The 20,941-nt window shown below is 39.7% G+C and overlaps 1 protein-coding gene across 2 annotated transcripts in view; it reads right to left on the minus strand.

Moving 5' to 3' along the window:
- The window catches only part of macrod2 (mono-ADP ribosylhydrolase 2), a 416,544-nt gene that overhangs the window by 9,715 nt on the left and 385,888 nt on the right, over nucleotides 1-20,941 (minus strand). For both annotated transcript variants that reach the window (XM_053333715.1, XM_053333714.1), the window contains exons 10-15: nucleotides 17,319-17,357; nucleotides 15,561-15,620; nucleotides 9,733-9,771; nucleotides 9,273-9,317; nucleotides 6,981-7,121; nucleotides 6,210-6,278 (exon numbers count right to left, since the gene is read on the minus strand). In XM_053333715.1, coding sequence (XP_053189690.1) covers nucleotides 6,210-6,278; nucleotides 6,981-7,121; nucleotides 9,273-9,317; nucleotides 9,733-9,771; nucleotides 15,561-15,620; nucleotides 17,319-17,357 — 393 coding nt within the window. The remainder of the gene's footprint in view (nucleotides 1-6,209; nucleotides 6,279-6,980; nucleotides 7,122-9,272; nucleotides 9,318-9,732; nucleotides 9,772-15,560; nucleotides 15,621-17,318; nucleotides 17,358-20,941) is intronic.

Consider the following 20,941-nt stretch of genomic DNA (forward strand, 5'->3'; position numbering starts at 1 on the left):
TGTTTCATTTAATAATCATAGCATATTATAATACATTGAATTATATCATTATATCATTATATCATGCTGTATTGTATCATATTGTGTCACAACTTTAGTGAATTTATACATTAGAGAGAGCATTTAAAATCCAAAGGGATAAAGACTTTAAATCCCAGTGTCATGTTTGCATGTCAAAGGCCATTACTATCAGTCAGTATCTTACTTGAGTTGACTCTTGTCTCTAACGGAAGTAGTGCTACAATCAAATCTTCCTCACTGCCTCCAGGAGACAGGCAACCCATACAGAGATCATTCATCACTCAAACAGTGTCATGTGTGTGTTTGTATGTGTGTGTGTGTGTGTGAGCGTGTGTGTTTGGGACAGTGATGAAAATGTGTCCCAGACTTTTCACACACACACACACACACACATTTGTTGCATCTCTGCCGGCAGACAAATTCTCATTCTGCTCAGAGTTTATTCATTTGCCATTTTTGCAAACCAAACGGAGGGGCGGAGACAAGATAAGAGAGCTGATCAAAAGAGGAGGCTCAAAGGAAAACAGAAAAAGTGTGTCTGTGTAGCCTATTAGATGAGACCCCGTCTCTTTGAAGCGGGGCTCTGGGCCAGAGGTGACCAACATAATGGACGCCATGCACATTGTTGGTCTGCTCTCCATCTCCAGCTAAATGACCGGAGTTCTGTGCTTCTCATCAACAATAAGACAAAATGATGGAGGGTGCTGCCACGCTGAGGAATGATAGCAAAAAACCAAATTCACTGAGACTGCAAGGGATCAACAGACTGTGGAAGGATTTCAGTATTTTTGAAAAGCCAGACTTCCACATTTGCAAACAGTAGGAAACGAGGTTGAGTTGATATCCAGTCCACTACAATGAACATAACAAGTCAAAACAAGGAAACAAATTGAGTTTAAGAATGAGGAGTGACGCCAAATGTTCAACGATAAAAGCTGTATTAATAGGAGTAAAGATAAGACTGTGGGTAGTCTCCTCATAGCCCTCCCACACAATGCCTCAGCAGAACTGTGATTGGTGTACCTGCTGTTTCTGGACTTTCACAGTCAGTGTGAAAAGCTATAAAACACAAGAATAGCCTAATGTCTTCAGCTAGTGGAAGCTTGCTCCCTGAGGAGTCACTCAGTGTTACAGTATACAATCTTATGCCAAAAGTTAATTGTGTGCTGACAAGTCTAAGCCACAGGAAAGACCGCATTGCTCTCCAGAATTAGATTTACATCACCAGTGTCCCATTATTCACCAAAGACCAAGACAAAGGGGCACAAAACAACCACTTAAGCAAAGCTTTAATTTCTTTTTGCTGTTGTAGATGAAGGAATATAAATGCAAAGTGCACTTCAGCTACAACAAATTCTGAGAGGAATATACCAGCAACTTCTGGGATAAATTATTCAAGCAGCTAAAAAGAGAGGAAGAGAAAAGCTCTTTTGATTTGCAATGGATTACTAAGAAATTTCACTCTTCGTACTTAATGCTTTAACATAAAAGAGCGACCACAGAGGGTCACTGTGCTGAGATAGTTTTGTGTACACCTTCACATTGCCAATGGCAACTCTGCTGGATTTCAAAAGAGCCATTTGTGTCAGCTTGTTGTTTTGTTGCACTCAAGGGGAGTAAAATACCTAGAAATCAATAATGTCCCCCAAAACAACACCGGCAAACGAGAATAAAACCAATTCCCACAACAGTTGTTAAAAGGGGATTCGTTGTGCCCCCATTTTTGATGCATTTTTTATTGTTTGGATCTTACAAGGGAGAGAGGTGGGTACAAGATGCGCATGTGGCTTTTGGGCACCATATGGCATGTGTGGATACAGCTGGGCTTTCTGCTCAGAGCCCCACAAACAGTGAGCTGCGAGCTGTTGTGGCAGAGTCACAGCGCTAAATAAAGCGGGCACAGCCATCGATAATGCAGCCTGGTCACCAAGGGGAAAAAAATGGAGATTGAAAATCAGGACAATATAGTAACCATAAAAAGTGAAAATGTATGGAGAATAAGGATGGACTTGAGTCTACTTGAGTTGCTGTGATGTTTTTTTGTTTTAAAAACACAACAGGTCTATGGAGAGAAAAGGAAACAGACAGAAATCAAGGGAGAGATGAGCAGTGGTAATGTCGGCTCCAGCAGCCTCTGGGCTGTTGTAATGGTGCCTTGTCTCTCTGCTGTGTTGAGACTGAGATTGTTGTGATGGCCCGCTGGGTCTGTCCGTCTCTCCATCCTCTCCCCTGCAGGGTCCCTCCTGCCCAGCTTTAGTATGCCATTACAGTCTGTGCCTTACTTGCCCAGTTGGGCTGCACCCAGCCACGCTCAGGTAGAGGCCACATCTCCAGAGTATTCTCTTTTATAGTCTGGGAGCTGCTTTCAACCCACAGTCAGCCTCCAGCAGAGGCCAACTTTATCAAAAGCATAAAAACATCAATATACTGAAGATTCACTTTGCAAGGTTCTGGTTATATTCATGTGTATATTGAAGGGCACAATTTTAAAAACAGCAACTTCTTTTGACCACATTAATAAAGGCTGTTTCAGTAACAGGCACGCACTTAACTGGCAGCATTGTAGGAAACGTTATCACAGAATAGTGTAGCACACCACTAACCCTATACAGGTTTGTGTCAGTGCATCATATAAGATGCAAATGCTTTACTTGCTCCAAGTCTGATTAGAAAGAAGGATGAGCTGCTGTATACTCAGTGGCATTGAATCCGTGCATCCATTAAATCTTACCTTTGGAGCTAAGACAATAGCTATCGACTCCTGTAGGAGAATCACACTGCATGAAGGAAAAACAATTTCTGTTCACAACTCAGATTTATTTATTCCTAGCTTTAGGCAAAGACGGTCTTATTTTAATTTATGGGTGTTCCATGAGCTTACTGAAGCGGCTGCCCACTCTCACAAGTCACCAGAACAAGGCTTGCTGGATAGATATTTCAAACACAATAACAATATAGCCTCCATTTCCATTTTAAAGTATGTTATGAATATTTATAAATAAAGGACGCCTGGATTCTGATTCAATATGGTGAGCCTTTATAACATCCCAAATATCGGACTGAGAATATTATTGCCAGTGCGAGGAGATAGCTATTACACATAATTCATATGGTGGCACTTGCTGCCTTATTTAAAATAAAATAAAAATCTCTCCTCTGACTACTAAGTTACATATCTCTACTCTATTTATATATACAGTACCACAAAGCTAGATAAAATCCCAAGAATACAATATTTGTTATATGTATTGTCTAGATGTTATGGCTCTTTGCTTACTTACACTGCCAGCAAAAAATGAACTTCTTTCCACTGTTGTACTACATTGAATTCCTTTTGTAGAGCTAAGAACAACAGAATTACATGCTTTACCATTTACTATTTACATGAACCGATACAATTTTAGCAAAGAGCTGCATCCTACATCTCTACACATAAGAAACTATGTATATAATTAGAAAGTTTTACATTAACAAGTAATAACAATGACGATTGGAGTGAAAATGAATAAAACACTAAGCTGTTTTCTTTAGCTTTGTATTATTTAGTGTGTGTGAACTGGGAATCAGATGCTTATCTGTGATACACACTTCCAAATATGTGCAATATTTAGCGATGTGACAACAGCAGGGCGTCAACAGACAGTGGTGACAACTGGGAGCACATGGATATAAATGTGTAAATGCAAAGGATGGTATTTGAGAACATGGTAGAGAAATGTCTGTAACACATCTGGAAATGTGGGATCACTAATGTGTACAGTGTGACCTGTTTATTATAAGGTCCATGAGTGAAGCTATGGAAATGTTGAAATGACTAGAAGGTACCAAGATTGTAATTTTGAGATCAAATGCATCCAAAGTCAGTAGATAGTATAGCTGCTTGATATCAGCTGCAGCAGATTTTGCTTAGAAGGCTGTGGCTCAATGTATAACTGTGTAACTAGACAATAAACCTAAAAAGAGGCAGTAGATGTATGTTTCTTTTTGGCCATAGTTAACATGCTAGCAATGGTGACTCATGTCTAGATGGTCATGTCTGAAATGACACTCTCTCCTTGACATAGAAGAGAAAATTAATAAATACATAAAAGTGGTGTTGATCCTGATGAATAACTCCAGAAGCTACAGCTGCAAATATAAGTCAGGCTGCCGCAAAATATTTGCCCATAATCATTGGCAACATGTTTTCGTTTACTAAATGTACAAATTTTTCCCTTTTCTGTATAAACATAACATCAGAGAACCAACAAGGTGAGAGGGGTGACGACAATTAAATAATGAATACATAATATTATTGGTTATTTGTGCTGGCAAATTACTACTTGATTGTAAATATAAAACAAATTCAAAAACATAAAATTCGGGTCTAAGGTAAGACACACACACACACACACACACACACACACAGTCTGACTCACAGGAGGAGGTGTTTGCACATGTGTGTATGGCAACCTCATATTCTGCTGTCCTCAAATTGTTTGATTCATTACTCATTCCTCCCATCATTATGAGCCATTTTATTACTCCTTTCAATGAAGCAATGAAGCAGATTTAACCTCTATGGCCATGAGCAGGCAGCCTGATTACAGTTATTATTTTTAATAAAGGGTATTGGCTCGGGAATCATTTGGTCTTGTCCTGTGAATAGCTGGTTACGCGTGGCTAAGCCGGGCTGTGCTGGCCTGCATGAGATTCAATATCCGAGACAGTTTGGGTCTGTGCTCTGTCCAAGGCCCTGCTCCTCCATACAAAATGCAATCTGCCTGCAATCAGGAGTGACACCACTGTTTACTGCTTGACGGTGCCACCACAGAGCCAGCCCATAGTCACCCTAGACAGTGACAGACACTGGCGGGCTCAGGCAAAGACACAATCAACAGGCAAGAGTGAAGCTTTCCAGTGATGGAAAGCCTGTAGTATTTGCAGGACGTATTCCAATGGCTTTTCAGAGAGAATGGAGAAGGCTATCTCAAGATAGATCTATCTGGAATGTTCACTTTCACCCTAAATTAATTGAATGTCAGTCAAAGAGAAAGTGAAATGGAGGTGAGAGAGTGACTCAGACCTTTGTGTTAGTGCAGTGGTGAGAGAGGCTGGGGTTCACAATTCTACCCTCAACTTCTCTAGAGAATACGCTTAATCAGTTACTATGTCAGCCAAAGAAAAATACTCCTGTGCTGAGAGGTCCTAAGAAAATGGCTGGCTTCACTACAGAGCTAAATTGGAATGACTGAATGCAAATGTTTGGCTACGGAGAGAAATGAGAAAAGATCTGGACAATACATTTTCATTTAAAGGCAAACGTCTTTTGTGTTGTAAACTTTTCTGAGTCAATAAATCCCATGACAAGACCAAATATAAACATATTAGTCTAAATTAGTCGCTCAGTGTTTTCTGTCTCTCCTAAACTGTTTGTTGAACAAAGCTCATCGGTTCCAACTGAAAATGTAATTTAATAAAAGTGATTCACAAATATATAGTCTCATTTATTTACAAAAAGAACAGCTGGGCACAGCAAAGCATTGTTTAACAAACATTCAAACCAGAATAAAGTGCGCATTTGATGGGACTATTCTCACCTGCTAAGTAACATTTGATGCTCCAGTGAGTATTTATTGCATTACTATAGTATATGTGTGATTGACTCACAATAAACTACAGTGATCATGAAGGAACATGTCAGCCAGTCCAACAATGTGGCTCATCAATGTGTTTTTGGACAATTATAGAACTTTGTGGCACAGAGGAACAAACTACACATACAGTATATATAATATTTAACAGCACGATTAATCATTGTTAATTTTGTCCTTTTATGGGATTTGTTGACAATATAAAAACAGAATCTTGCAAACCTTTATTATTTATGTATTATTTTCTATGCTACACTATTTTACCAACATGGCTTCCAGAGTTGTGTTTTGTGCCATCTGAGCATCGCTGAGTATTCCTTGTTTACAGTGATGGGTGACACAACAGATTGGTGATACACAGAGACTGATTTCAGTGGAAAAATGGTTTGACTTACAGCCAAACAAATCAAAACAAATGCTGACCATAGTAATTCAATAGCATATAAATATACCAAACTGGACAGGCAAAAACACAGTGATGGAGTCAGTCAGTCAGACTCTTGATCTGATTAAGTTAAATCAAATCAAATCCCCAAAAAACAAATCTGATCTTACCTTCCATCTCCACAGTGGACATTCCTGTGTCATCCTCCTCTGTCTTTGCAGCAGGCTGCTCTTCCTTTGCTGGAAAAGGAAAGCACAGCTCTGACGTTTGTTACACTTCATTCACATTACATCAGTGTCTTTGCAGACAGGCGATCACACCCACGTGTCTGCAAAAAGAGGCTCGACCTGTCATGTCTTCAAACTGATCAGCTTTGTGTTTGTGAATGTGGTTCGCTAGCATATATGTGTGTGTGTGTGTATGTGTGTGTGTGTGTGTGTGTGTGTGTGTGTGTGTGTGTGTGTGTGTGTGTGTGCTGTGGACTGTGAGGCAGACAGTGACAGAATACTGTATGTCCAATCTGTAATACAGCTCACAATCTCAGCCTCAATTCCTTCTCACTTGGTTCTGCTTATTGTGTGCTGAGCCATACATTTGCATAGATTCATATGCTGACAGAAAGAAACAGAAAAACACTCTTCTTGTGCATTTGTAGTGTTCCATTGCCCAACCATGTAATTTTAGACTGCTGGTAAACCAAAAATGTAAACATCTATGTTTTCATTTTGTTATGCTGTCATTATGTCAACCATCAGGGTTTCATGCATTGAGCTGACTGGTTCGGATTGTCTACCTCAGTCCCTCAACATCTTGCTACATACAGGGAGAAAACTATCAGGAAATCACCTGTACCATTTTTTCAATTTGGTGACTGACAATGTTTGTACCAAGTTTTTTAAGTGAAAGGAAATAAATGCATGCAGCCTTGTGTACATAAGTACCTTTTTCTTCATCATTATCCTTGTCGATACCTGGGTCTCCATCTTTGTTGTCCTCAATACCTACTTCTTCATCTTTGTCTCGGTTTTCATTCTCATCTTTCTCCTTTTCTTGATTTGGCTCCTCAGGGCCAGACTCCTCTTCTGGAAGGAAACCAACATCAAAATACAAACACTTTTTGAAGGATTAATTCAGGTATGGGTAGTCTAAGGGCGCACTCACACTAGGGCCAAGGGCGCACTCACACTAGGGCCAGTTGTTCCATACCGTGCTGAAGCACGAATGTCCCCCCTCCCCTGTCCCCTGCTGGACCGCACTCACATTACCTCAAAACCATTTCCCGATTCCCGGGAAATGTAATGACGGGAACCGGGAAAAAAAAAACATATTTAAAAATAAAAAAAAACACAGAACATTGGTGAAATATATTAACTAAAACAAATTTATATAATGCAGATTTGTAAATATTACTTTTATGAGGGTCACAGTCACAGACAATAAACTTAGCATCTGCTTAGCATCTGCTGCACGGCTGCTAATGAAGTCCACGTAGCCCACTAGATGCAAACTAATATTAGCCTATTCATTATAATGTCGGTGGACATAAATTCTTCTTTTGCCTTAATAATAATAAAATAACACACAAAAAATGGTCGGATAGGGGACCCATATATGCATAATGTCTCCTCTTTGCATTTAGTGTTGCTTGAAATGACCAGGGCTCAGCTAGTGTTGCCTTTTAAAAATCGTTGATTTTCCGAGATTCCCAGTAAAATTGGCTTCTTTTCCTGGGATTTAAAATGTCTTATTTTTGCCAAATAATCTGGACTTTAGGGGGAAAACTTGCTTGGGCACGGTACCATTGTCTAGTGTGAGTGCGCCCTAAGTCTTCATATTAAAACCTGTAAGACATGGAGGAAAACAAGCCCATACTTCATTATTGCTGACAGAAATCTTACAGAAACATTTTCACCAACAGGTTTCTCTTTTGTGGTTTGAAGGCGGGTGACAAGTAAGAAGGAAAGACACTCAGACACTAAAAAATAAATGTTTTGCATGACTAAACAGGTGATAGCTTTAGGCAGTATAAGCTAGTTTAAACGTGGATTCATAAAACAACTAATTTATTGATTCTTGTGTCTGAAGGAGTGAAGATCATAAAAGGCGTTTGCTAGGTTGTAGTTTTTAAAGTCTGAAGGGCAAGTATAGTCCTAGTCTTAAAATGTGTGTATTATTAATAGTTAAAAGACATCATTTGGATGTAAAATGAAGATAAGGTACTCTCTTTAAGTGAGCTTGCTGATAAGATCCGTGCACAAAGGTTAGTTTTTTACAAAGTGACCAAGACCACATAATTGAACAGCATATTGATTTGTGGTCTCTGGTTGTCATCAACAACACACACACACACACACACACATACACACACACACACACACACACACACACACACACACACACACACACACACACACACAAGAATGATGCAATTGCTGCATTTTTGGCTCAATTAAGACTGCAGGTGTTGTTTTAAACTGTATATCTTTGCTCAACCCAGCTTCTACCTCTCTGTTTGTGTCTCATGAGAAAGTAATTACATATCTCAGGTCTTGGATAGCATCCCAGGGCTGCATTTGCTATAACTCTCTCATAGAATATCTACAAAATTCATGTTCAGAGAGGCTCTATCTGTCAAATCTTTGTCAATGGGATGGGATTTGAATAAAACAAAAACAGAAGAGAGGCGAGGCGCTGCAGTATGCAAATGCAGAATGTTAATTATATACCAGCAGCACAGAGGATATGCAGGGAAAGAGAAATGGTTCTAGCTCAAAGTTAATGGTTGCTCCTCTGTAACACACACACACACACACACACACACACACACACACACACACACACACACACACACACACTCTCAGTTCTGTCTCAAGGCTCTTTCCCTGTCAGCACAACAAAACACATCTGAGTCTGAGGGTCTGTTGTCCAACTTATACAGATGAGTCTAGAGCTGTGTATTGACTCCGGCTGCTAACAAGACTGATCAGGTTGGACCTTCAATCAAACTCCATCCATAAACAGACACATGTCATAGTGAAAATCAGAGCAGTGAAGTGCACATTGGTCAGTTTGTACAATTCCCCTCTCCTCTAGAAGTAATAGACAGATCAAAGTGAGCTCCTTGGTTCACAGTGAGTAATATGTAGAGAGTAGAGAGCTAATCTGAACACTGACAGTAACACATAATCTCACCTCTCATGAATGCTCAAGCATAGATTATAAGCGTACCGTACCTTGGATTTGACTCTCCATCTCCACGTCTTGGTTTTCCACAGGATCTAGAAACAGAAGAATTCAAAGAGGAAAACATTTGAGTTCAGTGGTAGTGCCTGGAGTTGAACTGACTTGGCTTTCGATATCACCTCAAACAGCCTTTTCATTCCATCTCTTTGTGTAGCTTTGTCTTTGTACTGCAGTATGAGAGCAATGGAACCACAAAGACATGCATAAATTAAATGACAAAAAAGAAGGGAAAAAGAATGTCACTTCTAAAGCCATACATAATTGAGGGATTTCTTTGTTCCATGCTTCTGTGATAAGAGAACTTTTTTTTTGTTAGAGTGGTGGCACACAGGATGGAAAGACTGAACTGGAGAAAATAGAAAATTCAATTTTTGATGACAAATGACATCAAGAAGCACTGGTAGAGCCGAGGGGCTCAGAACATGTTAATGGTGCGGAGAGCTACATTACCATTGTCACCCTCCTCTTCATCGCAGGTTTCCGCTTTACCTGAAAAGGGAGCGAGAATACTCATCAGCCAAACACAAACATGGGTGGGAATGATGCCAATCATTCATTCTGGAATACAAAGCTACCAGTCACACTAATGATCACAAACTGTTTGTCCTCTCTAGGCAAAGAAATCATCTTGTAAGAGCTGGCGTCACACGTAAAATGGCAACATCCCTTACTGGCTCCTGTTTCACAAGCCTCACTTTCAAAATGTACTTTTACACACTCTGTGGGTTTCTTTGATCAATTGTGATCTGGTTTTGTGCCCATGTTCTAACTTATTTGTAAAGGACGCCCCCCGCGCATGTCAATAAAAATGGAACAACTTATTATTTTGTTCAGTTTGTCATGTTTTGTCACATCATATTTCATCTTTTCTTGCTAATTTGAGCTTCAGTTGTTGGAGGCCTACTGATGAATCATTGTTATATTGTTACAAAGAAGAGGTACTCAAATGTTATTTAGCACTTTAGCAGTAGGCGCCCACAGCTAGTGGTGGAACGTAACATTTACTCAAGTATTGTACTTCAGTGCAGTTAAGGACATATCACACTTTTTTTAATCTGACAGCTATAGTTACTTTGGTGATTAACATGTGACACATAAAACACAAGACTGGCTTATAAAATATGAGGCACTTAGAATAATATAATACAATGAAATACACAGTGGTACATAAAGTTGCTTGAAACAGATTCAACATTAAAACCACATCTACATTAATATTATAACATATGAGTTCTCAAGATACTTTAACTTGCAATGGAGTATTTGTACTTGGTTGTACTGTTTCTTTGACTTAAGTAAGGTAAATGATCTCAATACTTATTTCAGCACAGTCATTGCCACTATATTAAATGATGAATACAAAACCTTCAGGTATCATGTTTAATCTTTTATGTCCTTTTCATGTGAAGCACTTGTAATTTCTTTTGTCGTAAAGTACTTTGAGCTGCATTTCTTGTATGAATGGTGCTATAGAATGAAAGTTGTTACTACTATTTCCATGAATAGCCATGAAGAAAACAGTTTGTATAAAAGTACTTTCCAGAGATAATGCAAGTGCAACAGCCTGGAATGACACTCATCATATTGATCTTATAGACATCATATTTGCTCATAGAGTCATGAAAACACTTTCTCAAATACTATATATAAACTATCATCAATATCAATGCAGATTACCACCAATTTATGCCAAAAGGCAGATTTTAGTAGTGACATAAATCAACTTTAATTCCTGCATCCACACCTCTTTCTCCCCCTCTTAGATTCTCACGCACACACGCACGCACACACACACACGCACACGCACACGCACACGCACACACACACGCACACGCACACACACACACACACACACACACACACACACACACACACACACACACACACACAAACCAATGACATTTGGGACAAATTGAGTAAATGAAAGCCATGACACCAATAAGAGAACATGCTCCACAATGGCTATTGTGCAGCTTCTATAATTGCTTTTTTAACAAGCTGCAGAGAGAAACCATTTTTCCATATCTATGCAATTTTGCCCTGCACTCAGAACAATAAAAATGCCAGCTTCTATTAAATGGGGAAAAGGCCACTTCTACCAGTGCTGCATGTTTGTCTCATGTGTCTCTGTCCATCACGCAGAATACTGGTGACACACAGTAGATGGCAATCCTTTCTATTAATTATGACTGGCACTCTGAGATTGAGCTTCAGACATGGGTCTGAGAAGAATGCTATATAAGGAGAGCAGGTTAAGATGAATGCTTCATTGACCATCAGGTCACTCTAAACCTTTCATCTGCTTTTAAAAATTGTGCATGACTGTTGTATCTATCTCAAGCTATCCCAAACAACAATATATCAGATATAATAAAAGATTGAATATAATTTCCTCCCTCTTATTTGATAATTCATATATGACTCATTGAATGAAACTGTATTCAGTTTGTGATGAAGGATGCTAAGGGACAGTTTGTGAATTAACATGCACATGCACACAAAAACCAGACAACAAAAGACTCTATGTGGGGCAGATGTGATTTGTAATGTCTCCAAGTTAGCTCAATTAGAACACAGTCTCTCCACAAAGTAAAAACACAGCCAGCACCTCCACCACACTGCCCACACATGTAATCCAAGCAGCAGGTGGCAGCATTGTCACAGCTTTCCTACCCAATATTCACTGTACTAAACTGTCTTCGCTGTGAATCAGAGTCTGACATAGTACTTCACACAAAAGGGCTCCAGCCCAAGTCCACACCTCAAGACTGAAGTGTCAGTTCTCTCCTGTGAATTCCACTTTCAGAAATATAGCGGAAAAAAAGGCAATTTTAGGGCTGCACTTGTGTTGAGCACTGTAGCATTTTGTTGGAAAAAAAATAGTCTCACAAACACTTAGATGATTTATTTATGTCAACAACAGATCCAGGGGTACAGTATCAGAAGGACATAAACAATTTAGATGCTGATATGCAACCTTCCCTCAGTGTCCTACTTGCATGACCACTGAGTAAACAACAAGTAGGACATAAAAGGAGTATGGTATATTCAGAAATGACCAGAAATGTGACCAAGTTAATTCGCACACTTACTCACACACCCTAGTTACAGTCTATCTCTTCCCCTCAGCCCTGTCTCCTACAACGTCCATTAAAGCCAACTGGAGCAAAGGACAAAAAAAGATTAAAAAAATGAAGAAAAAAAAGGGGAACTTGAAAAATTCATGAGACATGTGTAAAAAGGAAAAAAGGGCTCTGAGATGACCAAAAGCTATAATTCAAAGACCTTTTTCATGTGAAATGTGTGTGCGTTTGTGTGTGTGTGATGCTTGACGGCTGCCACAGTGTTAAAGGCGTCTCACGGAGAGGCTCACTGTCTGTCCACGCAGATTTATTAATCCCCATGTCCACACTCAGTGCCATCTCTCACCATCTCCTGCTCTCTTACTCTGGTCTTTCCCAGAAGCTCAAGCATGCCAGGCAAACATATCCAGCCAGGCATTGATTTCTGGCTCAATGTTCACATTTTACTGTGCCCTGTGACATCCACTAATCTCACTAATACCAATCTGATATCAAATAATAGATGCTGTGGGGCTGCTTGCCAACTCAGGTGTCCTCTAAAGAGACTCCTTTATACTTCAGCCCTGGACCTCTGTGCCAGCGTTCGCCTCTGTGTCTCCCCCTCCCACCCCACCCTTCCCCTCTCCATCTCTCTCTCTTTTTTTTTCTATAGCTCGCAGCCTCTGCATGCTGTGCTTGTGTTTCATGTGGATTACATCACAACATAGCTCATAACACACACATACACACATAGTTAATCTGTGACCCTTTTTTCACAAATACACTTCGGGGTTATTTGCAGTTGACGGGGGATCGTGTGTTCACTCCGTTTGAAGAGGAGTTGAAATACTGCTCAAATCTGAGAGGCTGTTCACCAGTTGGGTTGGTCTTAAAGTAAATATAATTTTAACTTTATTTATGTAGAGCTTTAATATGGACATGAATGTGAATGGAAAACATTCATTCAGACAGCTAAGCTAAATGCTTGGAAAAAAATATCACAATAATAAAGTAATAAAAGGAATACATAATACAATAACTAGTAAGATTTAATAAGTGTAACATCATAATACACTGTAAAATACAATATAGTCTCATATGTGTTTTGATGTTTAACAGGAGATGGAGAAGCTGCTGTGTTGAGTTTGAACAGTGGGTTGTTTCACAGGTCATGTGCTCTCTCATACAGTTTTGTATTTGTGTTAATTGCATGCTTTTTGCTGTTTTCTTCCCTCACTCCGCCCAGACTCAAGAAGCATTATGGTCGTGCAGTCAGTGACACAACAACTGTAAGTGTAGTGATTGTTGTGTGTGGGACAGAGCAGCCCTATAATTACCCTAAGTCCACTAACCAGTGTATTTATCATGAAACAACATTAGAAAAAGCCTTAATGTTTTCTCTTCATCAGTACCGTGACTAAAAGCCCCTCATGCCTGACCCATAGACTGGGGAGAATGAATCCCCCGAGGAGTGTGATGGATGTGATGGATCACACTGAGGCATATTGACAGACACAGTCCACCAACACTGCTGCAGAGTGTAATTTATTTTTCAAAAGTGGTCCACATATTGACTGGACTGAATATGTGACCTGTTTTGCTGGTTCTATAGACAACACAGTGGACTTTTTGTTTGTAACAACATCATATGCTGGTGTACAGAGGTGGTGTGAGACTCTCAAGGATCTCAAAACGTCTGTCTCACATAGCTGACACTCTGTTTTTGCAGCTAGTGTTCCCTCTGCTCTGTGCTATCTTGACATCTGAGTGTTTTCTATGATTAATCCTTTCTATGTGCTACATTGAACCAGACCTAACCTTTACAGTGCAGGCAGTACAAAATCATTTCAATCCCTTCCTGTGAGAGAGGTTGTCTCAAGGACTGAGTGTTCCCATGCTAGAAAGCTGTGCCAAGGCCTTTTGTGAATGGATTAGTTACTATTAAGCTGCCGGGCCTGATAAATTAGGATTTATAAAGATTATTACAAAATACTTATGCCCTCCTAATGCTGGTGATTGAATTTGTGAATCATATTGAATTACTGCTGTGGATTATGGAAAGGTATGTTGAATAGGCGGGAAGAAATTAGTTATTGTGCTTTGTTTAAACACACAAAATACATTGACGCCCTTGAAGTGACAGTGCTATCTAGTCCAGCCTCTCACAATCAGCAAGAGGAATCGTTTCCCCAAAGAAAACAACCGTGACTGCTATCTTCAAAAATTCCCTGCAACGTTAAGGCTTGAAGACAAATGGATGGTGTACGATTTTAATTGCCTACTAACACCCTCCAGTGTAAGAATCTAATTATCTTTGGTCCATCGTATCGGAGAAGCCTATAATTGTTTCAATATTACACATCCAAAGGGGCTGAAACTGCAGAATAGCCAGATAATGGCTTCTTAAACAAGTTTGCCTCTAAGAAAACATTCTTTTAAAAAAGACAAAGCTTCATCTCGTATTCATTTCCCCAAAGAGAGCCAGAGAGCAAACGATTACTGACCATGCACGCACTCTATTACTTCATAGGCTCTGTTGTCACACCTGGCATTAAAATACATCTTCTTCGGTGATCCATTCCCAAGCGGACTGCCCTAAGATGTGCTGCGTGCACCAAAGAAGCATTGATGACACACTGAGATCTAAGATCACAGGTGGCTGTAGCTAAGGAGGTAGAGTGGGTCAACCACTAATAACAAGGTCGGTGGTTCAATCTCCAGCTTTTCCAGTGTGCATGTTAAAGTGTCCTTGGGCAAGATACTGAACCCCAATGTGTGTGTGGGTGTGAATGAGTGTGTTAGCAATCCACAACAACAAGCAAAATGAATTCTTGTGGATGGGGTACTTGTGAAACACACTGTCTGATTTCAAAGAGTTTTGATTTTGCCTACACACCAAGGTCTTTGCAAACTTCTTTTAATTTTCAGCAAACTAGCTATGAGAAGTGCCTGGCCTTCCTCTGGAGTCAGGAAGTGAGATCTGATCACAAGTGGTCACTTGAGACGCATGTGGAGATGCAGTGTGAACATTTGTACTCAGAGCTGTCCACTTGTAATCAGATCACCCATGATGCATGTTAATGCCAGCTGTGAACAGGGCCATACACACAAAATACATTTGAATGTAAACATATATTAATGTTCTTTGTTTCCTCTACCAGTAACGCTACCTGGCATGTTCAAAATAATACAAATTAAAAACATATTCAAGCATACCTCTGTTACTGTCTTCACTCTCTTCCTGGGTTGTGGATTTCGTGGATGGTGGTGTGTCATCTATAAATAAACAAAGGTAATTGGTGATTCAGTGATGCAAGATCGACACATTGTTATTACCAAACCATCAGGATGCAAAGGGCGTAACATATTGTCAATTTTTGAATGTTGGATGAGGGATGGTATGAGAAAAGATGACATTTGGCAAGCTAAGCTCTCTGAGACAGTGATTATTCTAAGTTGGCCATTTTGTCTCAACTGACCAAATTACAAGAGCCTGAGGGAGAATGGCTCTAACGCTGTTTTGTTTTATACCTGCCTGACATAAAAAGATGACTCCTGTGGGAGAAGAGGGAAGAATGTGAGGCTTTGAGACCAACTCCAGAGTATAGTCTGGGACAAAAGCACCATTCCATGTGAGAATGGCAGTCATTTGAACCTTTGAATAGGCTCCAGGCAGCACTGATGCAAACTCTGGCTGATGGAGCAGAATAAAAGGCCAGTCCTTGGCACTGGCGCAGAGGCCCATCAAACAAGGCCAAACTGGACCAGGGCAGGGCTGGCATGATGATACACCAGAGCTAGGAATTATCATGGGTTATTTCAGTTGGCTTGATATGGTCCAGTGCTATGTTATTATATGGTATGGGGTGTAAAATAGCTGGTGAGGAACGCAACAGAAAACAACGGAGTCATTCAGGCGCTAACAATAGGACAAACTCTAAAATGCAGTTCCTCTCAGCCAAGTCTTTATGATTTAGCCATTACGTGCACATTGTTTCACTCTGGAATATCACATTTTACAGTGCACTTATAAAACAGCCCTTTTATGTTCACCCAAAATGGAATCTCATTGAAAACACAGATGCGTGTAATTGGCAAATCATGAGGGTGACTTTGGGAGGAAAAACATTTTGATAGCACCCTGGGTCCTACATTACATCTATGGTAATCTGAACATTTCCTTTGACAGACAGTAAAACTAACATTGTTCTCTGCATAGTTGATTGCACATGTGCTATGACGTTGTCAATGGAAACAGCAGTTAGACCTGCCGAGCCCCATGCTCTAAAAAACTTGCCATCAGGTGCTTTCTAAGACCTACTGTACCTTGGAGAAAACTGCAAGAGGCTGTACATTTCATCAAACTTTTCATAAAAATCTTTTGTCTACCAAGGAGAAAAAAACCCCAACTGCTGCTAAATTCTATCAGATCTGTTGTTCCTGCTATTCAAACTGTATACACACTACCATGGGGCTTCCTGTTGGTGCCATTGCTTATTTAGGACATCAATTCACAGACAAATGTCAATAGTTTATCCCGATAAGCAGTATCTGGGAGTTTCAGGCCTTGAGCCAAGATGGTGGGGTGATAAAAGCATTATGCGCTGACAGTTGTGTTTGTGCCATTGCCTGGCGCATGCTGCGGAGGGGTGTTGTTCTGCTGTTTCTTTGTCACTCGCTGAGGTGGTCTAAAGGCATTGTGCCGGTAAGCTGGATGAAGAGAATGGTGTTGGGAATTAGCTGCGGATATAAGCTCTTGTAATGTAATGTACCTGACATTAAGTATTTTTAACTGCGATGTGTCAAGCCTGGGATTCAACTTGTCACAAAATGAATAAACATTCAATTTCATCTGCTGCATAAAACCTAGCAAATCACTGTCACAAGTTGAAGCTACGCCACTCACTCAGCCTCTGTGTGCTTTAATAGAGGTGTTAAGGTGAAAAGGCAACCATGAAATATTCTGTCACTCACCTCCCTTCTCCTGCTCCTCTGTACCCTCCGTGTCATTGTCTGGCAGAGGAGGAAAAAGACATCATGTCAAATCATGGTATTTTATAATGTACGATACACCAAGTCATAACAACTCGTCTCCTTGATTATAATGTTAGAGCAAAGCATTTCTGTAGCGCACTGCTGTGTACTTCATGTCTGCTTAAACCAGTCAACCAATGAAACTATAATCTGCAGTGTTTTCCTCAGAATGTGATTGAAATATGATAGCTTTTCTATCCATCCCATTCACATATCCAATGGCCGGCTGTTGAAACTCTTTCATGTTCTCCCTCCTCATCACATCAGCTGCAATGCTTGAAAATCTTACCAACAACCCCTCACAGCCTCCCTCAATTCCACCACCAGACGGCCTTGGGTCTAGAGAGTTATTACATCAAATGACTGTGTGTATGTGTGTGCAAAGGGGGTCAAATTCATAAGACATTCTTTTTCAATTAAATCTTTACTGGTAGGCTCAGAATAAACGACACAAAAGCTCCAGTTTCCTCAAATTACAGGGATTGCAGGCTGAGGTGGACAACTGTGCCTTGAAAAAACCTTTTGATTTTCTCTTCTTTTTTAGTCCATTGTGAGACAGACTGAGTGAACTAGAGGTGTTTCTGGGTGGATCAGTTGAGTTGCACAGTGGGAGATGAGAAGGAGGCTTTGGATGCTGCTTCAGGAGGAACTGCAGAGTGTTAGATGGAGAGAAAGCAACTGTAGAAGCTTGCTCATGGCTCCCGACTCCCATCATCCAAACACACAGTCATATACACTCAGATGTCGCTCAGCTCAGAATGCCTCAAGATGCTTTGAGTCATGCCTCTGTATGTATACAGTATGTGTGTGCTTCTATTTCAATATGCATGTTTCATGTGAATGGATACCCAGTGCGTGTTTGGGTACGAGTACAGTTTGACTACATACAGTGTGTATGGCTGTGCGCGAATCTGTGCAATGATTGCACCGTGGTTAACAAGCAAAAGCAAGCATTAGCTTTGATGAAAAGCTGTTGTCATCTGTTCTGTAGAAGTGTAACCATCAGAGCTCCCTGTGGATCCAGCGACAGGCTTTTCTTTTGTATAACACTGAATAAAAGGCTACAGTGCATTAATCTAACCCTGCTTGGGGAAACAAAAGGCCTACTGATACAATATAACAATGGTGCAAAAAAAAATGGAAACACACCACTGCCACATGCTATAAAATGATCACTGCTCAACATTGCTGTCAACACAGGAAATTTATGGGACTTAGTCTAGTCTAACAATATATGTTACATTTCTTTCTTTCATTCTATCTTTCAAGGGGTAAAGATAGAAAAATCACACAGATTCACACTATTTGATTTGATCTACAAATGAACAGAACCTATTATGATATGAAACTGATCAGAATCAATTGTTCAACAATTAGACATTATGGTAAATACATCAATTAGCTTTGCTCTTTCCGAGAATTAGATGAGAAGATTGACACAAGTCTATTTTCTGTGCACTAAATATGAAACTACAGACAGAGGACACTTGGCTTGGCTTAGCATAGTCAATCACATAACCCAACATCTTTTTTATGCTATTAAGATAGATACGTTTTTAGAGGTGCATATTGTATGGACAGAGCCAGACCTACTGTGTGCCCCTGTCTTTATGATAAGCTAAACTAACCCACTGCTGGCTCTTGCTGTTAGATTTAAAGTTTTAAACTGTACTACAACCTCTACATTATCTGAAAGTAGCCATGTCTAGCCAATGCTTTACATGTTGATAAGCAGCAGTGTAAGTGTATGGATTTATACCTTTTCTACATGTCTGTGATTCATGCACAAACATGGGAACTCTTTCACATATGATGAGCTAAAACTGAATGGTCATATCTGCCAAAGCTGACTGAGAGTGAATGTGCTTTCTGGCAATCACATCACTAACATACCATGGTCTCCTCATTTCCCTGCCCTGAGGGATATCCCCATGAAACCAACACAGACTTCATTTTCATCCCTCATAGGGCTCCGGTAGCCCTCTGTATCCTGTGTCAACAAATTACATGTGTGTGATAGAAGCGTGAGCATACCGCAGCTTTTCTTCTTTCAAAAGCAATGGGGAGTTGTGGGGATGCTTCGATTATGAACATTTGGGTGAAGGTGTGTGGGTTATGGGATTGGAAGTATGGAATGTATTAAGAGCCATGTAAATAAATGTCAATTGGAAATGCAGTAAAACAGTTGGAGAGAATGCATCAGCCCTTGCAGATCTGTGGGCTACGTTAATATTGTCAGCACTGTGGCTGATTGAGGAGAAGAAGAGATGGAGCCCAGCTTGTGGGCAGCCACCCGGATCATATTAGTGAAGGAGTGTAACCAGAATCAATTTCAACATGCTTTTACTCTTCTAAAACCACAGCTGCCTGACTGCTTCCATGCTTGCAAATAATACGTGCCAAAGCAAGCATGTGGTCAATCACAATCTATGAACCAATCTAAATACCAAATAGAATCATGTCACATGATTAATTAAATTGATTATGCCATGAATGTTAATCAATTAATGGTTTTACTTATTCATACTTTCAGCTCTAAGATTATTTTTCTAATGCAACCATAGTACTTCTGAATATTTTCTTGTCAGAAGCATTATGTCCATTCAGCTTGAGATTGGACTAGAAATCAGTGATAAAATGAGTACTCAGATATTAAGTAATAAAACTGCAATGGGAAAATCACTCAATTACAAGTAAAGGTGCTATGTTTAGTCAGCAAAATGTGCTTAATCGATCAAAAGTAAAAAAGTACTTGCTATGCCCAAATGGCCCAAATTAGAATGTTATATTTATAAAACATATTAACTCATCAATACAGTACAACAACTATACAACAACTACAACTGCCATATATTCTACTTTCACTAACCTTTTTTTACATTTTCAGTTTTTGTTGTAATGTTTATTACTGAGTGGGTGGTGGTGATGTAATGAAGTGGATTTAATTGAAAAGTGTTCCTAATATTTTGTAACAGAGCAAAAAGTAGTCCTTTTCAAATGTAGTGGCGCAGATATTTTAAGTAACACAAAATGGAAATAATCAAGTTAAGTACAATTACATCAAAATTGTACAGTACTTCAGTAAATGTGATTAGTTACATTCCACCACTTTTAATTAATTTAACAATACATGTTTTTAATTAGCCTTAATAATATGGTATGTAGACAAAAATCACTTTTCTGTATGTTTGTATCCATATTTAACATCCTTCCTTCAGACTAAGTGGTAACAGTGGGGCTAGCAGAAACATTGAGTTGTGTGGCTGTAGAAGTTGTGTATGATCAATTGCTGTCGTATTAACTGCAGTGTGAGGTATGAATAACAAATCTCAGCTCATGCCAAAAAATATGACTTGAATTAATTTTTAAATTAGGTTTGATCATAAACATTGAAGCCAAAGCATATAATCACTGTTAACAGTTTGTTTTGGTGTGAACGTTAATATATGCATTGTGAAACTGTGCCCCCTCAAAAGAAATTCACTGCATGAGTTTCTGACTCGAAGTGTGTATTCTCTGGAATGATACAAACATTGATGGCCCTCTTAGCCTTCTTGTGAGGC

This window comes from Scomber japonicus, chromosome 14 (assembly GCF_027409825.1).
Source record: "Scomber japonicus isolate fScoJap1 chromosome 14, fScoJap1.pri, whole genome shotgun sequence".
NCBI lineage: Eukaryota > Metazoa > Chordata > Actinopteri > Scombriformes > Scombridae > Scomber > Scomber japonicus.